At 42.2% G+C, this 16,773-nt stretch overlaps 2 protein-coding genes across 6 annotated transcripts in view; one reads left to right on the forward strand and one right to left on the reverse strand.

Annotated features, from left to right (window-relative positions):
* Nucleotides 1-144: 144 nt before the first annotated feature.
* On the forward strand, nucleotides 145-9,680 carry LOC114788633 (uncharacterized). 3 transcript variants are annotated; one of them, XM_028977375.1, is made up of 7 exons: nucleotides 145-261; nucleotides 341-487; nucleotides 7,662-7,724; nucleotides 7,835-8,173; nucleotides 8,357-8,593; nucleotides 9,027-9,165; nucleotides 9,253-9,680. In XM_028977375.1, exons 2-7 carry the CDS (start codon nucleotides 469-471, stop codon nucleotides 9,320-9,322), a joined length of 867 nt encoding a protein of 288 aa, XP_028833208.1. In that variant the 5' UTR covers nucleotides 145-261; nucleotides 341-468; the 3' UTR covers nucleotides 9,323-9,680. The 3 variants fall into 3 exon arrangements, with proteins under 3 accessions (XP_028833208.1, XP_028833210.1, XP_028833209.1); XM_028977377.1 differs by having other exon boundaries at nucleotides 9,027-9,120; XM_028977376.1 differs by lacking the exons at nucleotides 145-261; nucleotides 341-487 and adding an exon at nucleotides 7,290-7,506.
* Nucleotides 9,681-10,017: 337 nt separating this feature from the next.
* The window catches only part of LOC114788632 (protein argonaute-3), a 39,582-nt gene continuing 32,826 nt past the window's right edge, over nucleotides 10,018-16,773 (reverse strand). For all 3 annotated transcript variants that reach the window (XM_028977372.1, XM_028977371.1, XM_028977370.1), the window contains one exon: nucleotides 10,018-15,166. In XM_028977372.1, coding sequence (XP_028833205.1) covers nucleotides 15,058-15,166 — 109 coding nt within the window. In that variant the 3' untranslated portion in view covers nucleotides 10,018-15,057. The remainder of the gene's footprint in view (nucleotides 15,167-16,773) is intronic.

The raw sequence follows: 16,773 nt of genomic DNA on the forward strand, positions 1-16,773 counted from the left end.
TTCTGATGCCATTGTTCTGTATGCCATTATTCCTGCAGAAATGTTTTTCTAGTTCGCTAGACCTTTATTTTGAAACAGAATGTTAACAGAGAAGTTATTGTAAAATCAGGAAGACACTCTTATTTTGAAGTTAGAGATCGTCACCAAAAAGGAAACTAAAGATGGTTTCTACGGTGCTGCACTGTCTATCGCGATTTTTCGTCATCCTTCAGAAATTAGTGTTTAGGGACCTCTTATGACTGTTTAACTATTATGCAGCAGGTACCTTGCCGACGCATTTCCTGTCTGACGTTGATTATTAATCAAGTTCTCAGACTTTGTATTTTATGTTTGTTCACAGTTTCTCTCCAATTAAAAATTGTTACGGAGCCTTTAAAGTATTAAAGGAGCAAGCACGCTCATTTTCCTGAAAAAGGAGTTTGGCTGACTGTTCGGGGGCACAACAGGCTGCGAGAACAGTACAACGAGATGGAAATACCGAAGCCAGGTGATTGTCCATAACATGTTGAGGTTGAAGTGTATTGTCATATGTACAAAGTACAGTGTACAGAGCACAATGAAATTCTTACTTGTTTGATGGTAAATAGGAACTGGTGTAATTCCATTGCCCCCCTCACACACTCGTGCTTGCCGAATCTGGAACTATTGTCCATCAAGTGTCGTCCCTTTTACCTTCCTCGGGAGTTTACATCGGTCATCATCAGCCTTAGGCGAACTGCAGGAGGCGCTCACACAGCACCGGGACGCTGCGCTTATTGTGGCAGGAGATTTTAATAATGCCAGCCTCAAACGCGCAGCGCCGAACTTTCATCAGCACATCACCTGCCCCACCAGGGGCGAAAGGACACTGGACCATTGCTACACCATTGGGTACAGGGCACAATCTCGTCCACCATTTGGAAAATCCGAACACGCCGCCATCTTCCTCATGCCTAAATACAAACAAAGGCTTAAACAGGAAGTTCCGGTTCAGAGGGAGGTGGCACGCTGGACGGACCAATCGGTGGCCGCTCTTCAGAACGCACTGGATGACGCAGACTGGGACATGTTCCAGAGTAGTTCCGGAAACATCAGTGAGTTTGCGGAAGCAGTTGTGAGTTTCATTGGGAAACTAACGGACGACACCGTTCAGAAAACGATCGTCAGAACGTTTCCCAACCAGAAGCCGTGGGTGGATAAAACCATCCGCGACGTTATGAAATCTCGCACCGCGGCCTATAACGCAAGGCTCACTTCCGGGGACATGGAACCATACAAGGCTGCGTCATACAGTGTCAGGAAAGCGGTGAAGGAGGCGAAGCAGCGCTACGGGAAGAAACTGGAGTCACAACTCGAACAGAGTGACTCTAGGAGCCTGTGGCGGGGACTACGGACAATAACGGACTATAAAGCACCAACATCCCGTACGACGAACGCGGCCGTGTCTCTGGCAGACGAGCTAAATACGTTCTATGCTCGCTTCGAGGCTGCAGCTAAAGGCGCTAGCGATGCTACGGCTAGCGGCTCCAACAGCTGCAGACGGGAGGACACTGCCAGCACCGAGAACGCATTCGTCATCACCGAGCATGATGTGAGGAGAGCCTTCAAGAGAGTGAATACCAGGAAGGCAGCAGGACCAGACGGCATCTCGGGGAGAATCCTCAGAGCCTGCGCGGACAAGCTAGCACCTGTGTTTACAGAGATATTCAACCTCTCTCTATCTCAGTCGGTGATCCCCACATGCTTCAAGGAGTCCATCATTGTTCCGGTCCCCAAGAAAACCCATCCTGCCTCCCTCAATGACTACCGCCCTGTAGCCCTCACCTCAGTAGTGATGAAGATCTTTGAACAGCTGGTCAGAGACATCATAATTTCTTCACTACCAGATACACTCGACCCACTACAGTTTGCATACCGTCCCAACCGGTCCACAGATGATGCCATATCACATCTCCTCCATACTGCACTCACCCACCTGGACACTCGGAAGGGAAATTATGTTAATTATGTTCATTGACTACAGTTCAGCATTTAACACAATAATCCCTTCCACACTCACCACCAAGCTGGAGCACCTGGGACTCAGCTCATCTCTCTGTCAGTGGATCTCCAACTTCCTAACCGGGAGACCACAGGCAGTAAGGATGGGTGGACATGTCTCAACCTCCATCACCCTCAGCACTGGAGCCCCCCAGGGCTGTGTTTTGAGCCCCCTGCTGTACTCCCTGTACACCCATGACTGTACAGCCACTACTAACTCCACCACTATCATCAAGTTTGCTGACGACACTGTCGTGGTGGGCCTGATCTCTGACAATGATGAGACGGCCTACCTGGAGGAGGTTGGAAATCTGGCGAACTGGTGCCAGAGGAACAATCTCCACCTGATCGTCAGCAAGACAAAGGAGCTAATAGTGGACTTCAGTACAAAGCAGGAGAGGACCTACCAGACCCCTGTCATCAACAGGAGCCCAGTGGAGAGAGTGGACAGCTTACGTTACCTCGGTGTTAACATCACGCAGGACCTGTCATGGTCCTGTCACATCAACACCGTGGTGAAAAAGGCCCGGCAGCGTCTCTACCACCTCAGACGCCTGAGAGACTTCAGACTGCCCTCCAAGGTGCTCAGGAACTTCTACTCCTGCACCATAGAGAGCATCCTGACGGGAAATATCTGAACCTGGTTCGGGAACAGCACCATGAAGGACAGGCGAGCCCTACAGAGGGTGGTTCGATCAGCCGAACGAATCATCCGTACCAAGCTCCCTGACCTTCAATCTATCGACAGCAAAAGGTGCTGCACCAGGGCCAGGAAGATAGTGAAGGACCTCACCCACCCCAACAACGGACTCTTCTCTCTGCTGCGATCAGGGAAGCGCTTTCGCTCCCTGAAGTCCAACACAGAGAGAATGAGGAGGAGCTTCTTCCCGCAGGCTGTCCAAGCTCTCAACAACAGTACATAGAACTCATGCACTTCACCTCCAATCACTCCGGACTCTTTTGCACAAAATCACTTTGCACAAAACCACTTTGCACAAAATCACTTTGCACAAAATGACTCTGCGCTTTTTAGGTCCTTACTGCTCTTTCTTTTATGGCTCTTTCTCTCTTTCTTTAAACATTGTAAAAAACTGTAACTCATTTGCACACCTTCACCCTACCAGTTACACATATTTTATGTTAAAGACGTAAAAGTGTAATACTTGGTTATGTTTGCAATATTTGCATATTGGTTCATTGTTTACTTGCAACATTTGCAATACTGTGGTCTTTAGCAGTTGCAGAAAGCATTTCACTGCACATCACACCGTGTATGACTGTGTATGTGACAAATAAAATTTGAATTTGAAGTTCCCACCTGCTTCAAATGCTCCACCATTATTCCGGTCCCCAAGAAACCCACCATCACTGGTCTGAATGAGTACAGACCTGTCGCCTTGACGTCTGTGGTCATGAAATCCTTTGAACGCCTGGTTTTAGCCCATCTAAAGAACATCACAGGACACCAGCTGGACCCCCTGCAGTTTGCCTACCAGGCAAACAGGTCGGTGGATGATGTAGTGAATATGGGGCTGCATTACATCCTGCAACATCTCGACCGCCCGGGAACCTACGCCAGGATCCTGTTTTTGGACTTCAGCTAGGCGTTCAACACCATTGTGCCTGAACTCCTCACCTCCAAACTCTCCCAGCTCAGCGTTTCACCTTGTACCTGCCAGTGGATCAGCAGCTTCCTGACAGACAGGAAGCAGAAAGTGAGGCTGGGGGAGATCACTTCTGGTACACGGTCCCTCAGTACTGGTGCCCCTCAAGGATGTGTCCTCTCCCCACTGCTCTTCTCCCTGTACACCAACGACTGCACCTCCAGGAACTCAACTGTAAAACTCCTGAAGTTTGCAGACGACACCACTGTCATTGGGCTCATCCAGGATGGTGATGAGTCTGCATACCGACAGGAAGTTGAGCGTCTGGTACTCTGGCGCAGTCAACACAACCTGGAGCTGAACACGCTCATCAGCAAACTTGATGATGGTGTTGGAGACACAGTCACCCTGAGTGAGCAGTGGGCAGCCATGACAGGCGCCCGATGGTCTGGACACACAGTCATGTGTAAACAAGGAGTACAGCATTGGGCTTGTGGTTGAGGTGTTCTTGCCGATCCTCACATGCTGCGGTCTGTTGGTGAGAAAGTCCAGAACCCAGTTGCACAGAGTAGCACTGAGTCCCAGCGCCCGCAGCTTCTGGATCAGCTTGGAGGGGATAACTGTTGAATGCAGAACTGAAATCTACAAACAACAGTCTGGCATAGCAGTTCTTATTGTCCAGGTGAGCAACTGTCAGTTGCTGCTCGACTGTTGTTGCATCGGGCAGTGATCTGGTAGTCTCTGTTGAGGCTAATATACACTATAACACTATGTAATAGTGTTGCGTAGTGATGTTACAGGACGTACCGAGGCTTCGGAGCGTGTATCGAGTAGTGGAGGGGGCGTTTCATTTAGGGGAGGAGCCTAAAATGATGACGTCCGAAGCCTTGCTGCCAGCTGTACCACGAGACGGCTTTGGAAAGTGGTTCAGATTTTACCACGAGGTTTGCAGCAATATAAACCCCTCAGGCTCCTTTTAAAATGTGGGTTTTTCATGGAGAGTTGTGGTCAGTTCAGAGTTTGGATGGAGTTTTAATAGTTTGGATACTAGAGTTTGGATAGGGTTTATATAGTTTGGAGATACTTCGGAGAGTTTAGAGAGAGAGATAGAGTTTGAAGATTTATTAACAACAACAACATTTATTTCTTATATAGCCCAAAATCACATACAGTATGTCTCAATGGGCTTTGACAGGCCCTACAGTTGACACCCCCCACACTTGACCCTTCTGCACACAAGGAAAAACTCCACAGAAAAAAAAACTCTAGGAAAGAGAGAGAGAGAAAAAAAAAGAAAGGAATAAACCTCGGGAAGGAGTGATACAGAGAGGGACCCCCTTCCAGGGTAGAGTGAGCCTGCAAATGGTGTCAGTGCAGGGCTGGTGATGATTTGTACAATATTGTATTAGAGTGAGGAGAGCGTTTTTCTTCTATGCTATGTGAAAGGGTGTTTTCAAAGGCTGGCAAGGTTGTCAAAAAAAAGGAATCGCTTAAAACCAAAAGTGTTGGTGCGAAACTGTTATTTCTGAATAAAAATTTATCAAAATTCCCCTGTTCTGTATATCATTGTCCAAGTTACACGACTTGCCATATCATAATCCTACCATTTTGTGAAAATATTAAAAAAGAATACACTCAAACAGTATTTTATTATACACATATGTGATAATTTATGTAGAACAATTAAAGCATTTCACTGCATATATGTATGACTGTGCATGTGATAAAAATACAATTTGTATTTGGTCATATGTGGTTTGTAATTATACACCATTCTCATGAGGCTTCATCTCACCATCATTAGTGTTGTTGCTTCTGCTATATTACTAGTGGGCTGCGGCATGGACATCGGTGGGGAATATATATATATATATATATATATATATATATATACACACACACACACACACACACACACACACACACACACACACACAACACAGCCCCAATACCAGCATATGAGTCTTTGAATCTGCTGCATATATTTGCAACAGCCATTATCAGCACTTGTCACATTGTCCACAAAAGTATTTGCCTTCAAAGACAGTATATAAGTGCATTGTTTGAAGAATATTTTAGAATATTGTTTTATACAAAAACACACAAATATACAGTACCAAGTATATTTTACAATATTTTTCCCACAAAGCCAATTGTTCATCCCAACCAACACAAAGTTGCACATATTATGGTCTACATATACAAACAACTGAATAATTTACTGAATAGAGTTACAGTAAAATGCTCCATCCTCTCTTCTGTTTCGATCTGGCCACAGCACCTCATCCACATCACAAAGAATGTTTACCCTGGCCAAGCAGTAATTGATGTTTCCACCAAGCTTGCCAATGACCTTCCTTTCCCACCGTCTTTTGGTGAGGTTGAATCCAAACTGTTGCTCCACTGCAGTCACTTCTAGCTCAAGGACTCTTTGAAACACACGTGATACATAATACAGACTTTGAGTGGTCACTATTATGAAACACAATCAGTATGATTACTGTACAGTACAGATATATGTATATTGTTATTTTTACAGTGTTGAGAGTATCTATCAATTTTGAGATTGTATGGTACTTACTTGCACGTAGTTATATCGGCTGTAAGATGGGAAGTCCCAGGTCCATGGTATTTCTGTGATTTTGTTTTTTCGTGGGGGTTCCTTGCCTGTGTCTTTGTCAAGCTGTGACCTCCCCCATGCAAGAGATGTAAAAAGCCAGATATTTGCTTGAGGTGTCACGACAATAAAGAAAGAAGACAGAAACAGTAAAGGACAAATCCTGATTTGTCTGTGGGAAACTTTTGGGAGCCAAATGTATAAAAGAATTTCAACAAGATATTGCAGTGATCAGACTGATATTGTATCACAGTGTTAAAAGAGCCTTGATAATGGCCATCCAGTCTGCATTGAATTAAGCATAAAGTGGACTTACATGACTTTTCAGGCTGAAATTTGAATGGCTTGAGCAGGACACCCCGAATGAACAAATTAAGCTTTATTCTTCAGTCTTTGTAGTATTGCCTGTCATGGATTTGTATTCATGATTGAGTTTTGATTATTTGACATAAATAATGCTAAATGCACTAATTCGTAGTAGTATGCAAAGGCGTAAAGGCTGTTGCATTAGTTATTACCAAACATAAACTTACTTATAAGACAGGATATTCTTCTTTTGTAGACTCAAGAATCAGGCAGCTGAAGGACGAGACATTTGTATTGTTCAGAATTTTGAGAGAGGGATTTCTAGAGTTTCACATAGAAACAGAAAACAGAGCATACCATTCACTGAGCATTTTTATCTGCTGATCTCCTGTTCTCCATTGTTCTTGTGTTTTCTTTTTGAAAGAATACACTTTTATTGATTCTCTTGAATGTTATAGTTTTCTGTTAGAGGGTCTGTCATACCTTTCTGTTAAAGGATCTCTGTGTGCATGTGGGGACAATAAAAATGTTCAGATACTTTTGTGTTTCATTTTTATGTCTGCAGTGGACATAATGATATTTTCCTTACAATGAACAATACATGTAGTGTGAGAGGGGTGGAATTATATTTTTGCAATCAAAACTTGTCTTGAAAAGGGTAGTGTACAGGAAAGGGAAATAGGAAATTGTTCTATTTAAAAACAAGGCAACTTCCTTAAAGGCACACACTCCTCAGACCTGGCAGTGGGAACATGTTTATAATGAAGGAATTGTAGTAGTGGTAGCACGACTGTTTACATTTTCAGGAGGAATAGGAGGTGCTTTACAGGGCTATAAAATGTTTACGAGCACTCATGTGACCATGTGAATCAAAAAAGGCAGCTTCTCATTGGTGCTTGCTGTCAGCTGCTGTGCTGCTGAAGTCACTTGTGTACTGGTCTGGCTGCAGAAACAACAAAGGTAGGTGAAGAGCACAAAGCTCACAGGTGGAATGCCGTAGCTGAAGTACCCAAGGACAAGAGATTATGGATTTGTTTACAGCAAGGCAGACGGATAATGGGTGTCTTGGTGTTTAAAGGGCTGTGTTGTAACTGGGTTTGTTTTCTATTCCACAGGCGTCATGGAAATTAAGATCTTAAGCTCGTTCACCTGGACCGTCTGTCTACTGCAGACCTTGTGTGAGGCTTTTTTTTTTTTTTTTTGGCCATTTTTAGAAAATCAATACAGGGGCTTGATAACTATACTTTGTGTAAATTTAGGCCAATAAATTTTGGTTTTTCCTGCCTAGTGGCTCTTCAATGCCATGCTGCACTGGTGAGATTCTTCAGTGAAGATCCTCTTTATGGAATTCCAGGCAAGACCTTGATCCTACAAGCCCGGATTGAAGCAATACCAGGACTTCCAGAGCCTACAGTGGCATGGGAACTCAACCCAGTTGACAAAAAAAATTGGAAGGTGAAAGTGGCTGAATACCCCGGGAAATCTTCAAATGAACGGATGATTGTTGAGAACAAGGGGGCGACAGTGAGAATCACAAAATTTCACAAAGAGGACTGTGGCATCTACACAGTTTCAGTGACTGATCCCACCGGAGTCATGACTTCCTCTTTAACAGTAAAGGAGTATGGTATGTTGATACTGCATCCATCATGGCTACATATAATCACATAGCACTTTTGTTTGCAGTCTTGCTTCAACCCTTCTGGTCTCACATTAGATATAATGTGATATATTGACACACTGTACATATATCATGAATATATTCTGATTTAGGTTTCATAATTAACCTGAAATTAACCTTCCCTATCAGTGGCGGTGCACCACGTGTCAGTGACGGTGAACATCTCCCACTCCTCTCTGCACTGTAAGGAGGCATGGGGCACAGAGCCAGTATTCAGGTGGCTGCATGACAACAAGGTGGTGAAGGAGAGCCTGGGCAGCGTGTCTAAAGATGGCACCGAACTTTACCTGACCTCCACACTATGTGGACACTTCACATGTGTGGTCAGCAATAAACTGGGTGAGAACTCGGACACCTACAGTGCAGGTAAGGGAATATATGTCTGTGACTGATAATATGTGTATCAACAATTTGTCAGTATGAGTAATTTCCTGGTGTTACCAAATTATTGCTTAACTAATATTGCATTTATTTTATAGTGCCTTCAGCAACAAACGCATCAGGTCCAATTAATGTAAACTGCTTATATTTGATACTTAAAAAGATCTCCGACCCACAGATCTTTTTTTTTTAATGCATACACTTATGCATATGATTATGAAGGATATTATTGGCCACCCAGGCCATGGTCAAAATATAAATAATTATATTTTATTTAGTTCATGGGGCAGCTGGATCCTGAACTCACGTGTGGCATTGAACTTATTGCAAATAATAAAAAAACAGCGGTTTGAAGACAGTGTAGTTAAATTTGTAAATGATTATTCAACATTGTCTGGACTGTTGTGTTGCCAACCAGAGCTGTGCGAGAGCAAAGGAAAAGCTGGTACTACAGCAGTCATCTGCCTCTTCTTCCTGATCTGTGCTGGAACCCTGGCTGTTCTGCTTTGGAGGTATCAAACACTGATCATGATACAGTCAAAAGGTTTAAATGAAAGGTGAAGACACTTCAAGGCAGATGATGATATTTAACTGCCTTAATGTGAATGAGATCAGATCAGTGTTTCTGCACATTCTGTGCTCAGGCATCGCCGAAGACGCCACAGCAGAGGCGAGAGACTGAGAGAAAATCAGCTGTATGAGGACGACCTGTGAGCTCCATGCTGAAAATACACGCAGGAGGAGTTTCCTGTTAGATCCGTGCTTTTGCACAAACTAGTAGAGCTGATCACTTTTTTTGGAAGGTGGTGGTCACGATTGAGTTATTAAACATAATATGCCGTTGGTGCTCAAATACTGTAATCACAGTGAAAAGTTATTGAGGTGACTGAGAAATGTCTGTATTTAAAGGCCACATGGTGTCTCAGAGCTTTTAAATAATGCCTGGTGGGATAAGATTGAGTTGAGTAAACACATTCACTGAAAAACTGCTATTAGAGAACAGTCAGCAATGTGATGCTGTTCTGATGTATTTGTGTTGATCTGGAAGGTAAAATAAATATCACTTCTGCCATTTTTTTAATTATGAATTCATCGGCAAGATATTGTCCAAAAAGAAAATGTGATGAAATATTCCATGAGGCGAGATCTAAGGCAGACTAAAGCTTGGCTGTGGTTGGCCCTGCCTGCTTATAATCTAGACACACACACACACACACACACACACACACATCCTTCATCTCATTTTGGCAACACTTCCTTGACTGGGTTATACTCCCTGCATGTGTGGATGGAAGCCTAAAAAAAAAAAAAAACTGTTCATGTGTTCTATTGAATACACCCATGTGCCTTGAGAAAATAATAATACAGGTCTCAGCTGAGGTCATATTATGCACAGAAAAGCCACAGTGTCAATTTCAAAAAAATTTATTGCAAGTATTAGTGAAAGATACACTTCAAACTGAAGCAATGAAACACTCAAAAGGCAGTTAAATCAACAAAGAAAAGAGTATAAAACAAACACCTCTTGGTAAAATAAGGATAAAGACATTAGCGGAACAGGGCCAGAGACATGTAATTCCTGGGGAAACTGGTCTATTCCCACTCCACCACAACGTCAACACTCCTGTCTCACATTCATATTGGTGGAAAATTCAAGAGCGTGAATCTCCTTTGCAGGCTTTGCTTTGGAATCCTTAAGTCGGAAGCTACTGCTCATAAAAGCTTTAGTAAACGTGGTTCCTGTAAACATCCACATAACTGTGTGCCTCTGACTTGGAAGATACAGAGAAATAAGAAAGGACCACCACTGAAAACACAGACACAGATCTCTAGCAGGAACTCTGCACTGCATAGTTCTCATTCTCACAGTCTCTGCCCAAGGAAAAGCCTCGATAACAAAAGCAGTCCCACACAGTCCTGGCTTGGTTAACTACTGTTAGTGGTTTTACAAAGTGAGACAAGATGCCACGGGGAAAGTCGCTGCACCTTTCTACACCAGGCTAAGAAACCATTTAAGGCTGGGATCTGAGTGGAATGGTACTGACAGAGGAAAAATAAAATTGATCTACAAAAATTACTGGTAGAAAGCAGGGTGTGATGATGACTGATGGACAGAGGTTAGGCACTCCTTTTGGGTGTCATACCTGGTGCTTTGCGTTGTAGCCTCGTTCACTACAGCTATATGGCTGATTTCATGTTTGATTTTGAAGCTGCACTGGGTAACAGGCAGAAAATATCTGGTTCAAACTGAATGTGATTCGCCTTCCCCTACAGAGATGAGATGCTGCATTTGGAGTGGGAGGAGCTTTTGGACTGTCTTAGCAGAAGGAGTAAGGGAATCATGGGTAATAAACTGGAAGTAAAGAGCATCTGAGTGCAGGATCAGTGCGTTATATGGGTTTAATCCTCATATGTGGGTTTTGACCCATATATGTGGACTATTTGCACCTCAGCCTCTCAGCTAAGCATTGCATTTCTTCTTCTCCTTCATGTGTGGTAAATAAAGTTCACCTCCATTCACCCAGTTCCCATGCCCCTCCATTCTATTGGTCCATCACACACCCCATCATGCATTTGTGCTTGTGTGTAAGGGAAAACAGGTTTAATTGACAGCAGCCTCTTCTGTACACTCGTCTGTAAAATCTAAGCTTCCAAGAAACTCATGCACTCTGCTGATCAATAAATACACCATAAAATATTCCCATTCAGAATATATTAAAGGAACACTTTTAAATAGGACAAAATGGCTCAATTACAACACAAAAAATCTTATTGTTAAAGGAGAATACAACAAGTAAATTATAATTTGAAGAAAAAAAAAAAAACAAAACACTATAAGCATACCAGTAAATGAAGCTCTGTATCGCAACTGAAGCAACATTTGCAGTTTGCGGTTTTAGTATATTGTGTTTGCAGCATAGCAAGGTAAGTGAGGTGTGGTGTTTTGGAAAACTCATACAGAGGTATCTTCTCCTGGACCAACAGGCAGTAAGTGACTGCCACAGGCATCAAGGACAGACCCTTCAGTGACTTGGCAGGGTTGTAACTGATGTCATTGTGAGAAGGTCAGGGATTTTTGAAGGCTGGCTGTAAGCCAGAGTGAGGCATCAAAAGAGCTGCCCAGGCAAAAGGCAGGTGGTACAGTGATGCAAGGACATCCTTTTTTATTTTTTTTACTTCCTGATTTGAATATCTGCCAACACAGAGTCTTTATTACTGCTTCATATTGAGAAAATAACAAACAGGGGCAGGGCTGTCTCCTGTACAGTTGGCAGTCAGTAAAGTGCTGTGCTCCTTTCTGCCCTTCAGCGGGTCAAGGTGTGGCACTCTTGTACCCACAGTACTCTGTGTTCAGTCATACTATCACATTGTTTGGTCCTGGCTCTCATTAAACAACAATGAACTGTACGTTCATATACTTGGCATATATCATATAAATATGTATATATCTAGAGAGAGCGCTAAATACACAGTGACAGAACAAATGTGCAGTTGCAAGTGTGTGTGTCTGTGTGTGTGTGTGTGTTCAGCATTGAACTCTTCACTGCCTCTCAGCTTCTCAGTTGTGGTTTTATAGGTTTAGCACCATAATTAGGAAAGGCACTTTCTGTGGACATTTTCGTTAGATTCTCCTTTTGACCACAATCTTCCAGCAAAATGGCAAAGCTAAGCTAAGCACATTATACATTTTCTTCTTTGATCACTTCGCAAAAAAAGCAACATTCTTTAGCAAACTTGCATAACACTAGCAGGGACAGAGGGCAAACATGTGTGCAGGGACTATATCAGGACCACCAATGCCCCCACTTCTATAAGTCTCATGGGTTTTCACACCAACTAATACCATTCTGTCTGAACACACAAGGCCAGTCACAATTGATTTCAAGACACAAACACACACACACACACACACAAAACACAGTCACCTAACTATTCTTAAGCACTTATCCTCAACACTTAACCTGCTTGACATCAGAATTGAAGAACCTCAGAATGTGCGTGCATAGAGACACATGACTACACAACAACAAACCACCAACTTTAGTTTCATCACCTTCACTAAAGCACCACATGCAGTGTAAAGGTAATCTTATTCTCATTCCTGTGAGGCACAAAAAAAAAGACATGCTTTAGCAGACTGACCAATCAGGTCACTCTATCATGGCAGAGTTGAAGTCAGTGTTACTAGAACACAACAGATGCTGTGTCAACACAGTCAACTTGTTCTCACAAAAAAGGAGGCAAATGTATGTTTGTGTGTGTAGCAGTGATCCTCCAATCCTGCACCATCTTAAACACCTTTCTCTACCACACGACACACTACATATACAAAAATACACTTCACTACAATCCAAGAGCAGTTAAACATTCACTTAAACATAATCTTTAATGAGCTCTATTACACTTAATATTAGGCCGAAGTTCATAGATTTCATAGTTCAAGACTTCTTGTTAGCAATAGGTAGTGTGCATTGCATAATTTAATCCTTACAAATATAATTTGATTCAGGCTTAAAAAACTCAAAAACACAATCAAAAACAGTGTGGTTAAATCATGGAAATGGCAGTCAAATGCATTGATTACAACTAAAACCAGCTCTGCATTTAAAACCATACTTGCCCTGCTTCTTGCTGTCATGCACCTTTGCCAGCAGCTTGTCCCATCACGGCCATTTTTGCAAATACAGGCAGCAGATAAGATGGCCCCATAGCACCAGACAGACATGTTTCATTGTTTAGTACAGATGTATATCTTTCCTCATTGTAGAACTGGGCATGCTAGATCCAGGGCATGGCACAAGAGCGCAATGCACTCACTATGCCAAAAAAAGTAACTCAAGTAACTCTACTGGCCAGCAAACACAATTCCTGTTAACTGAAATGAGAGCTTCAGAGCAGGTCGCAGTGCACCACTAACCCAGCCCTGTGCCCTGAAGCACAGCCCAGAGGTCTACACAGCATAGCAGCTTGAATTGAATGAAAATTAATGAAAATCGCCAAACTGAAAAACATAATTTTACCAAACCAGGGCCTTTTAGGCAGCTTTGGGATAATCAGACTCAAGTCCAGATAGTCCTATATATGACTATATAATAACATATAATAGATAATACAATAACATAGAATACAGGACAACATATAACATAGAAAACATGGCCACTTCCATTATACTGAAACAGAACCTCCCCACTTCTCAAACAATAACACTAAATGTATACGCATATTAGTACTGTAACACACCATATGTTCTGTGTCAGTGTTCACATAAATTACATAAAAATTTGATTAAATAAGTGAACATGGTCACAGCCTGCATCAGTCACCTGTCTGTGGTAAATGTGTTGATTGAACATAACCGTTTTTGCTATATAGACTCGAACTAAAAACTCTATATCTTCACCAGGCACTTGATTTCAACACCGCCTAAAACATAGCAATGGACCAAACCACTTCTCAAATTTAATCTGGGATGAACTGGTGGAAATTTCATTCTGTCTACACAACCAATGTCATCTCCTCAAAATTCCCTTTAATTAAAATAATTTAAAAACATTACATATACTCCACTATTCCACATGGAACTCAGTTTGTGTAACTGCTACAGTCTCCTCGCTCAATCAGTGCACCAAGTGCAAATTACTTAAATTAACAAGCGATCAAAGCATATAAGAGAAATACAGAATAAGAAAAAAATGCAGCTATATAAAAAGTGTGAAACACAAAAACAACTAAAATAAACAAACAAACAAAAAAAGAAACAGATAAAATGTCCAACAAGATCATATTGCAGAGTTTGAGGCCTGGCCACTCAGGCTGATATAATTTCAGCATGTGGTGGCCTTTATTTTTTCAATAATCGCATTTTTAAACCCCTGTGTTGGGGAGCACATCAATATCTGCAGGTGGCACTGTTTCTCAAAAAACATGATCATTATTAACAGACAATTTACAATGCTACTGGCTACAAAACAAAGCATATGGTTATTGAGCAACATCCAGTCACCCAATCAGAGTCAAGAGACATCCACCTTACAATCTGCTCAGTTTCATCAGAACAAGGAAAATGTACACACTCACAAGATGAAACGAGTGAGAAAGTGCCATGACTAAAACCTAAACGGTAAGCGGGAGAGCATGTCAGGAGGAAGGAAATTAAAAACAGGAGACAGAGGACTCACAGGAGGGTTGGGATGGAAGTAAAGTTGGTGGCTGGGTATGGACTTGGTTGACTGGTTTGATACTGCATAACATAGCTGCGTTCAACATTTCTTAAAATGTGGTTAGCCTTTACAGACCACATGCCTCTTTATCCCATGTATCCATCATTTATCCATGTCTTCAGCCTCCTCTTCCTTTCAATCAGCACAGTGTCAGGTCCAGGTTTCTTGAGATGGACCCTCCAGGGTGTGTGTGTGTGTGTGTGTGTGTGTGTGTGTGAAGGGGTATGCTCAGGCAAAATACATGGTCCTCAGGGTGTCATGATGGATCTGCACAGCTTTGGCCAGTGCCTGGGGATCCCGACCATTACTCTGCCCAGACACATGGCTGCCCTCCGCACTGCAACAAGGAAAACAAAAAAAATACATTTTTCACAGGTAAAAACACTAAACAAAAATCCACTCAAAAATATAAACTTCCAAACAATTACATGTATTCTGTTTGTAAATTTGTAGCAATACACATTCATCAGTCATAACATAAACATGGAAAATGACTCAATCCCAGACCAACTGAGACATGAACTCCTCTAGACCTCTGTTTCGCAGCAAAATTAACATTACCTGCAAGGCATTTCTGCATGGCCCATAACACTTTTTTCCATTTCTCCAGAGTAGTCAAAAGTTCCCCTGCTCTGTCAGCTGTTAAATGTTTTTTTCAGGTTGCTGCCTAGGACTTTCAGATGTGCTGGTTGCAATTTCTGCAGCCATCTCCACTGGGACTTATGTGGCTTGTAGGGACCCAGCCACCAGCTACATTTATCTATCCTTCCTCATTTCAAAGCCTTTATTCTGTCCTCCCATGCATTGGCTAAAAATTGGTTTAGCCAATGCAGAAGACTGTTTATAATTGCAGCTAAAGAGAGTAAATCCAATGATTTAACTGGCAGTACCTAACATTGTACATTGTTTTGTTGAAGCAGGAACTGAGAAACAGGGTAACAGTGACAGGTGTGCAGAGGTAAAACCTAACACAGAGTTCAGAACAGGTAACAAAGGAAAAAAACGGCTACATGACTATTCGAAAGAGGAATTTTCGAATTAGTCGACTAATGAAATAAATCACTAATTGAACCAAGTTTTCAGTAGTAGCTCCTGTAAGTTGTGAGGTGATGCCTCCATGAATCATATACCACAGATGCTTGATTGTAGGGAATACTGTTTCCATGAAAGAGTATACTTGGTCAGTTTAGGTAGGTGGTAAGTATCAAGGTAAAATCCAAATCAAAGCAGGTTCCAAGAATTCCCTGAGAGAGCATGACACTACTTCCGGCAGCTTGAAAGTGAAAATAGTCAAAGTTTTTGTCATTGCGATACAGCAAATGGTGCACACAACGACATGTGTTGTCTGTATCTAACCCATCACCCTTATTGAGCACATGGCAACAATGACACCTTGACTGGGATATAAAACCTGCAAAAGGTCTGCTTCCTTAACTGCTATGCCACAACTGCCCCAGCTTGCCTTCTTCCCCTAGTGCATCCTAAAGACAGAAGTGATGCACATGCACCTGATATTCCATGTTAATCAGAATAGTCACCTTCTGACATTTACATCACATTTACAACATTTAACAGATGCAGTTGTCCAGAGCAGCGTAAATCAGTGCATCTGTCTTGTGATGGGGAGCTCAATTTCACATGGCAGCTGTATAAAATTATATGGATAATGTTATCATTGTCTTTCAGTCCAATCTGATCTTCATACCTGAATAGCTATACTTTAAAGAACCTTACATTTAAAAACAAACTACAGAAAGGCATCGTGACAGGTCGGTGGTTACTCTGCCTCATACACAATAAACTGCCATGAGCTATGTGTTCTGATCATATAGATCATATAACAGATAATAGATCATATAACTTTCAACAGTTCTCCTGTTGTCCTGACCAAGAAAATGCCAAAAGAGCTGCATTTTCAAAGATGCAATAACTAATCAAATAGTC

Source organism: Denticeps clupeoides, chromosome 4 (genome assembly GCF_900700375.1).
Source record: "Denticeps clupeoides chromosome 4, fDenClu1.1, whole genome shotgun sequence".
Lineage (NCBI taxonomy): Eukaryota > Metazoa > Chordata > Actinopteri > Clupeiformes > Denticipitidae > Denticeps > Denticeps clupeoides.

What these genes read in the sequence shown, in the direction of transcription:
- LOC114788633 (XM_028977375.1), top strand. An exon ending in TTTAACAGTAAAGGAGTATG is followed by an intron (nt 8,174 to 8,356) that starts GTATGTTGATAC and finishes CTTCCCTATCAG; the next exon opens with TGGCGGTGCACCACGTGTCA. An exon ending in TCAAAAGGTTTAAATGAAAG is followed by an intron (nt 9,166 to 9,252) that starts GTGAAGACACTT and finishes TTCTGTGCTCAG; the next exon opens with GCATCGCCGAAGACGCCACA.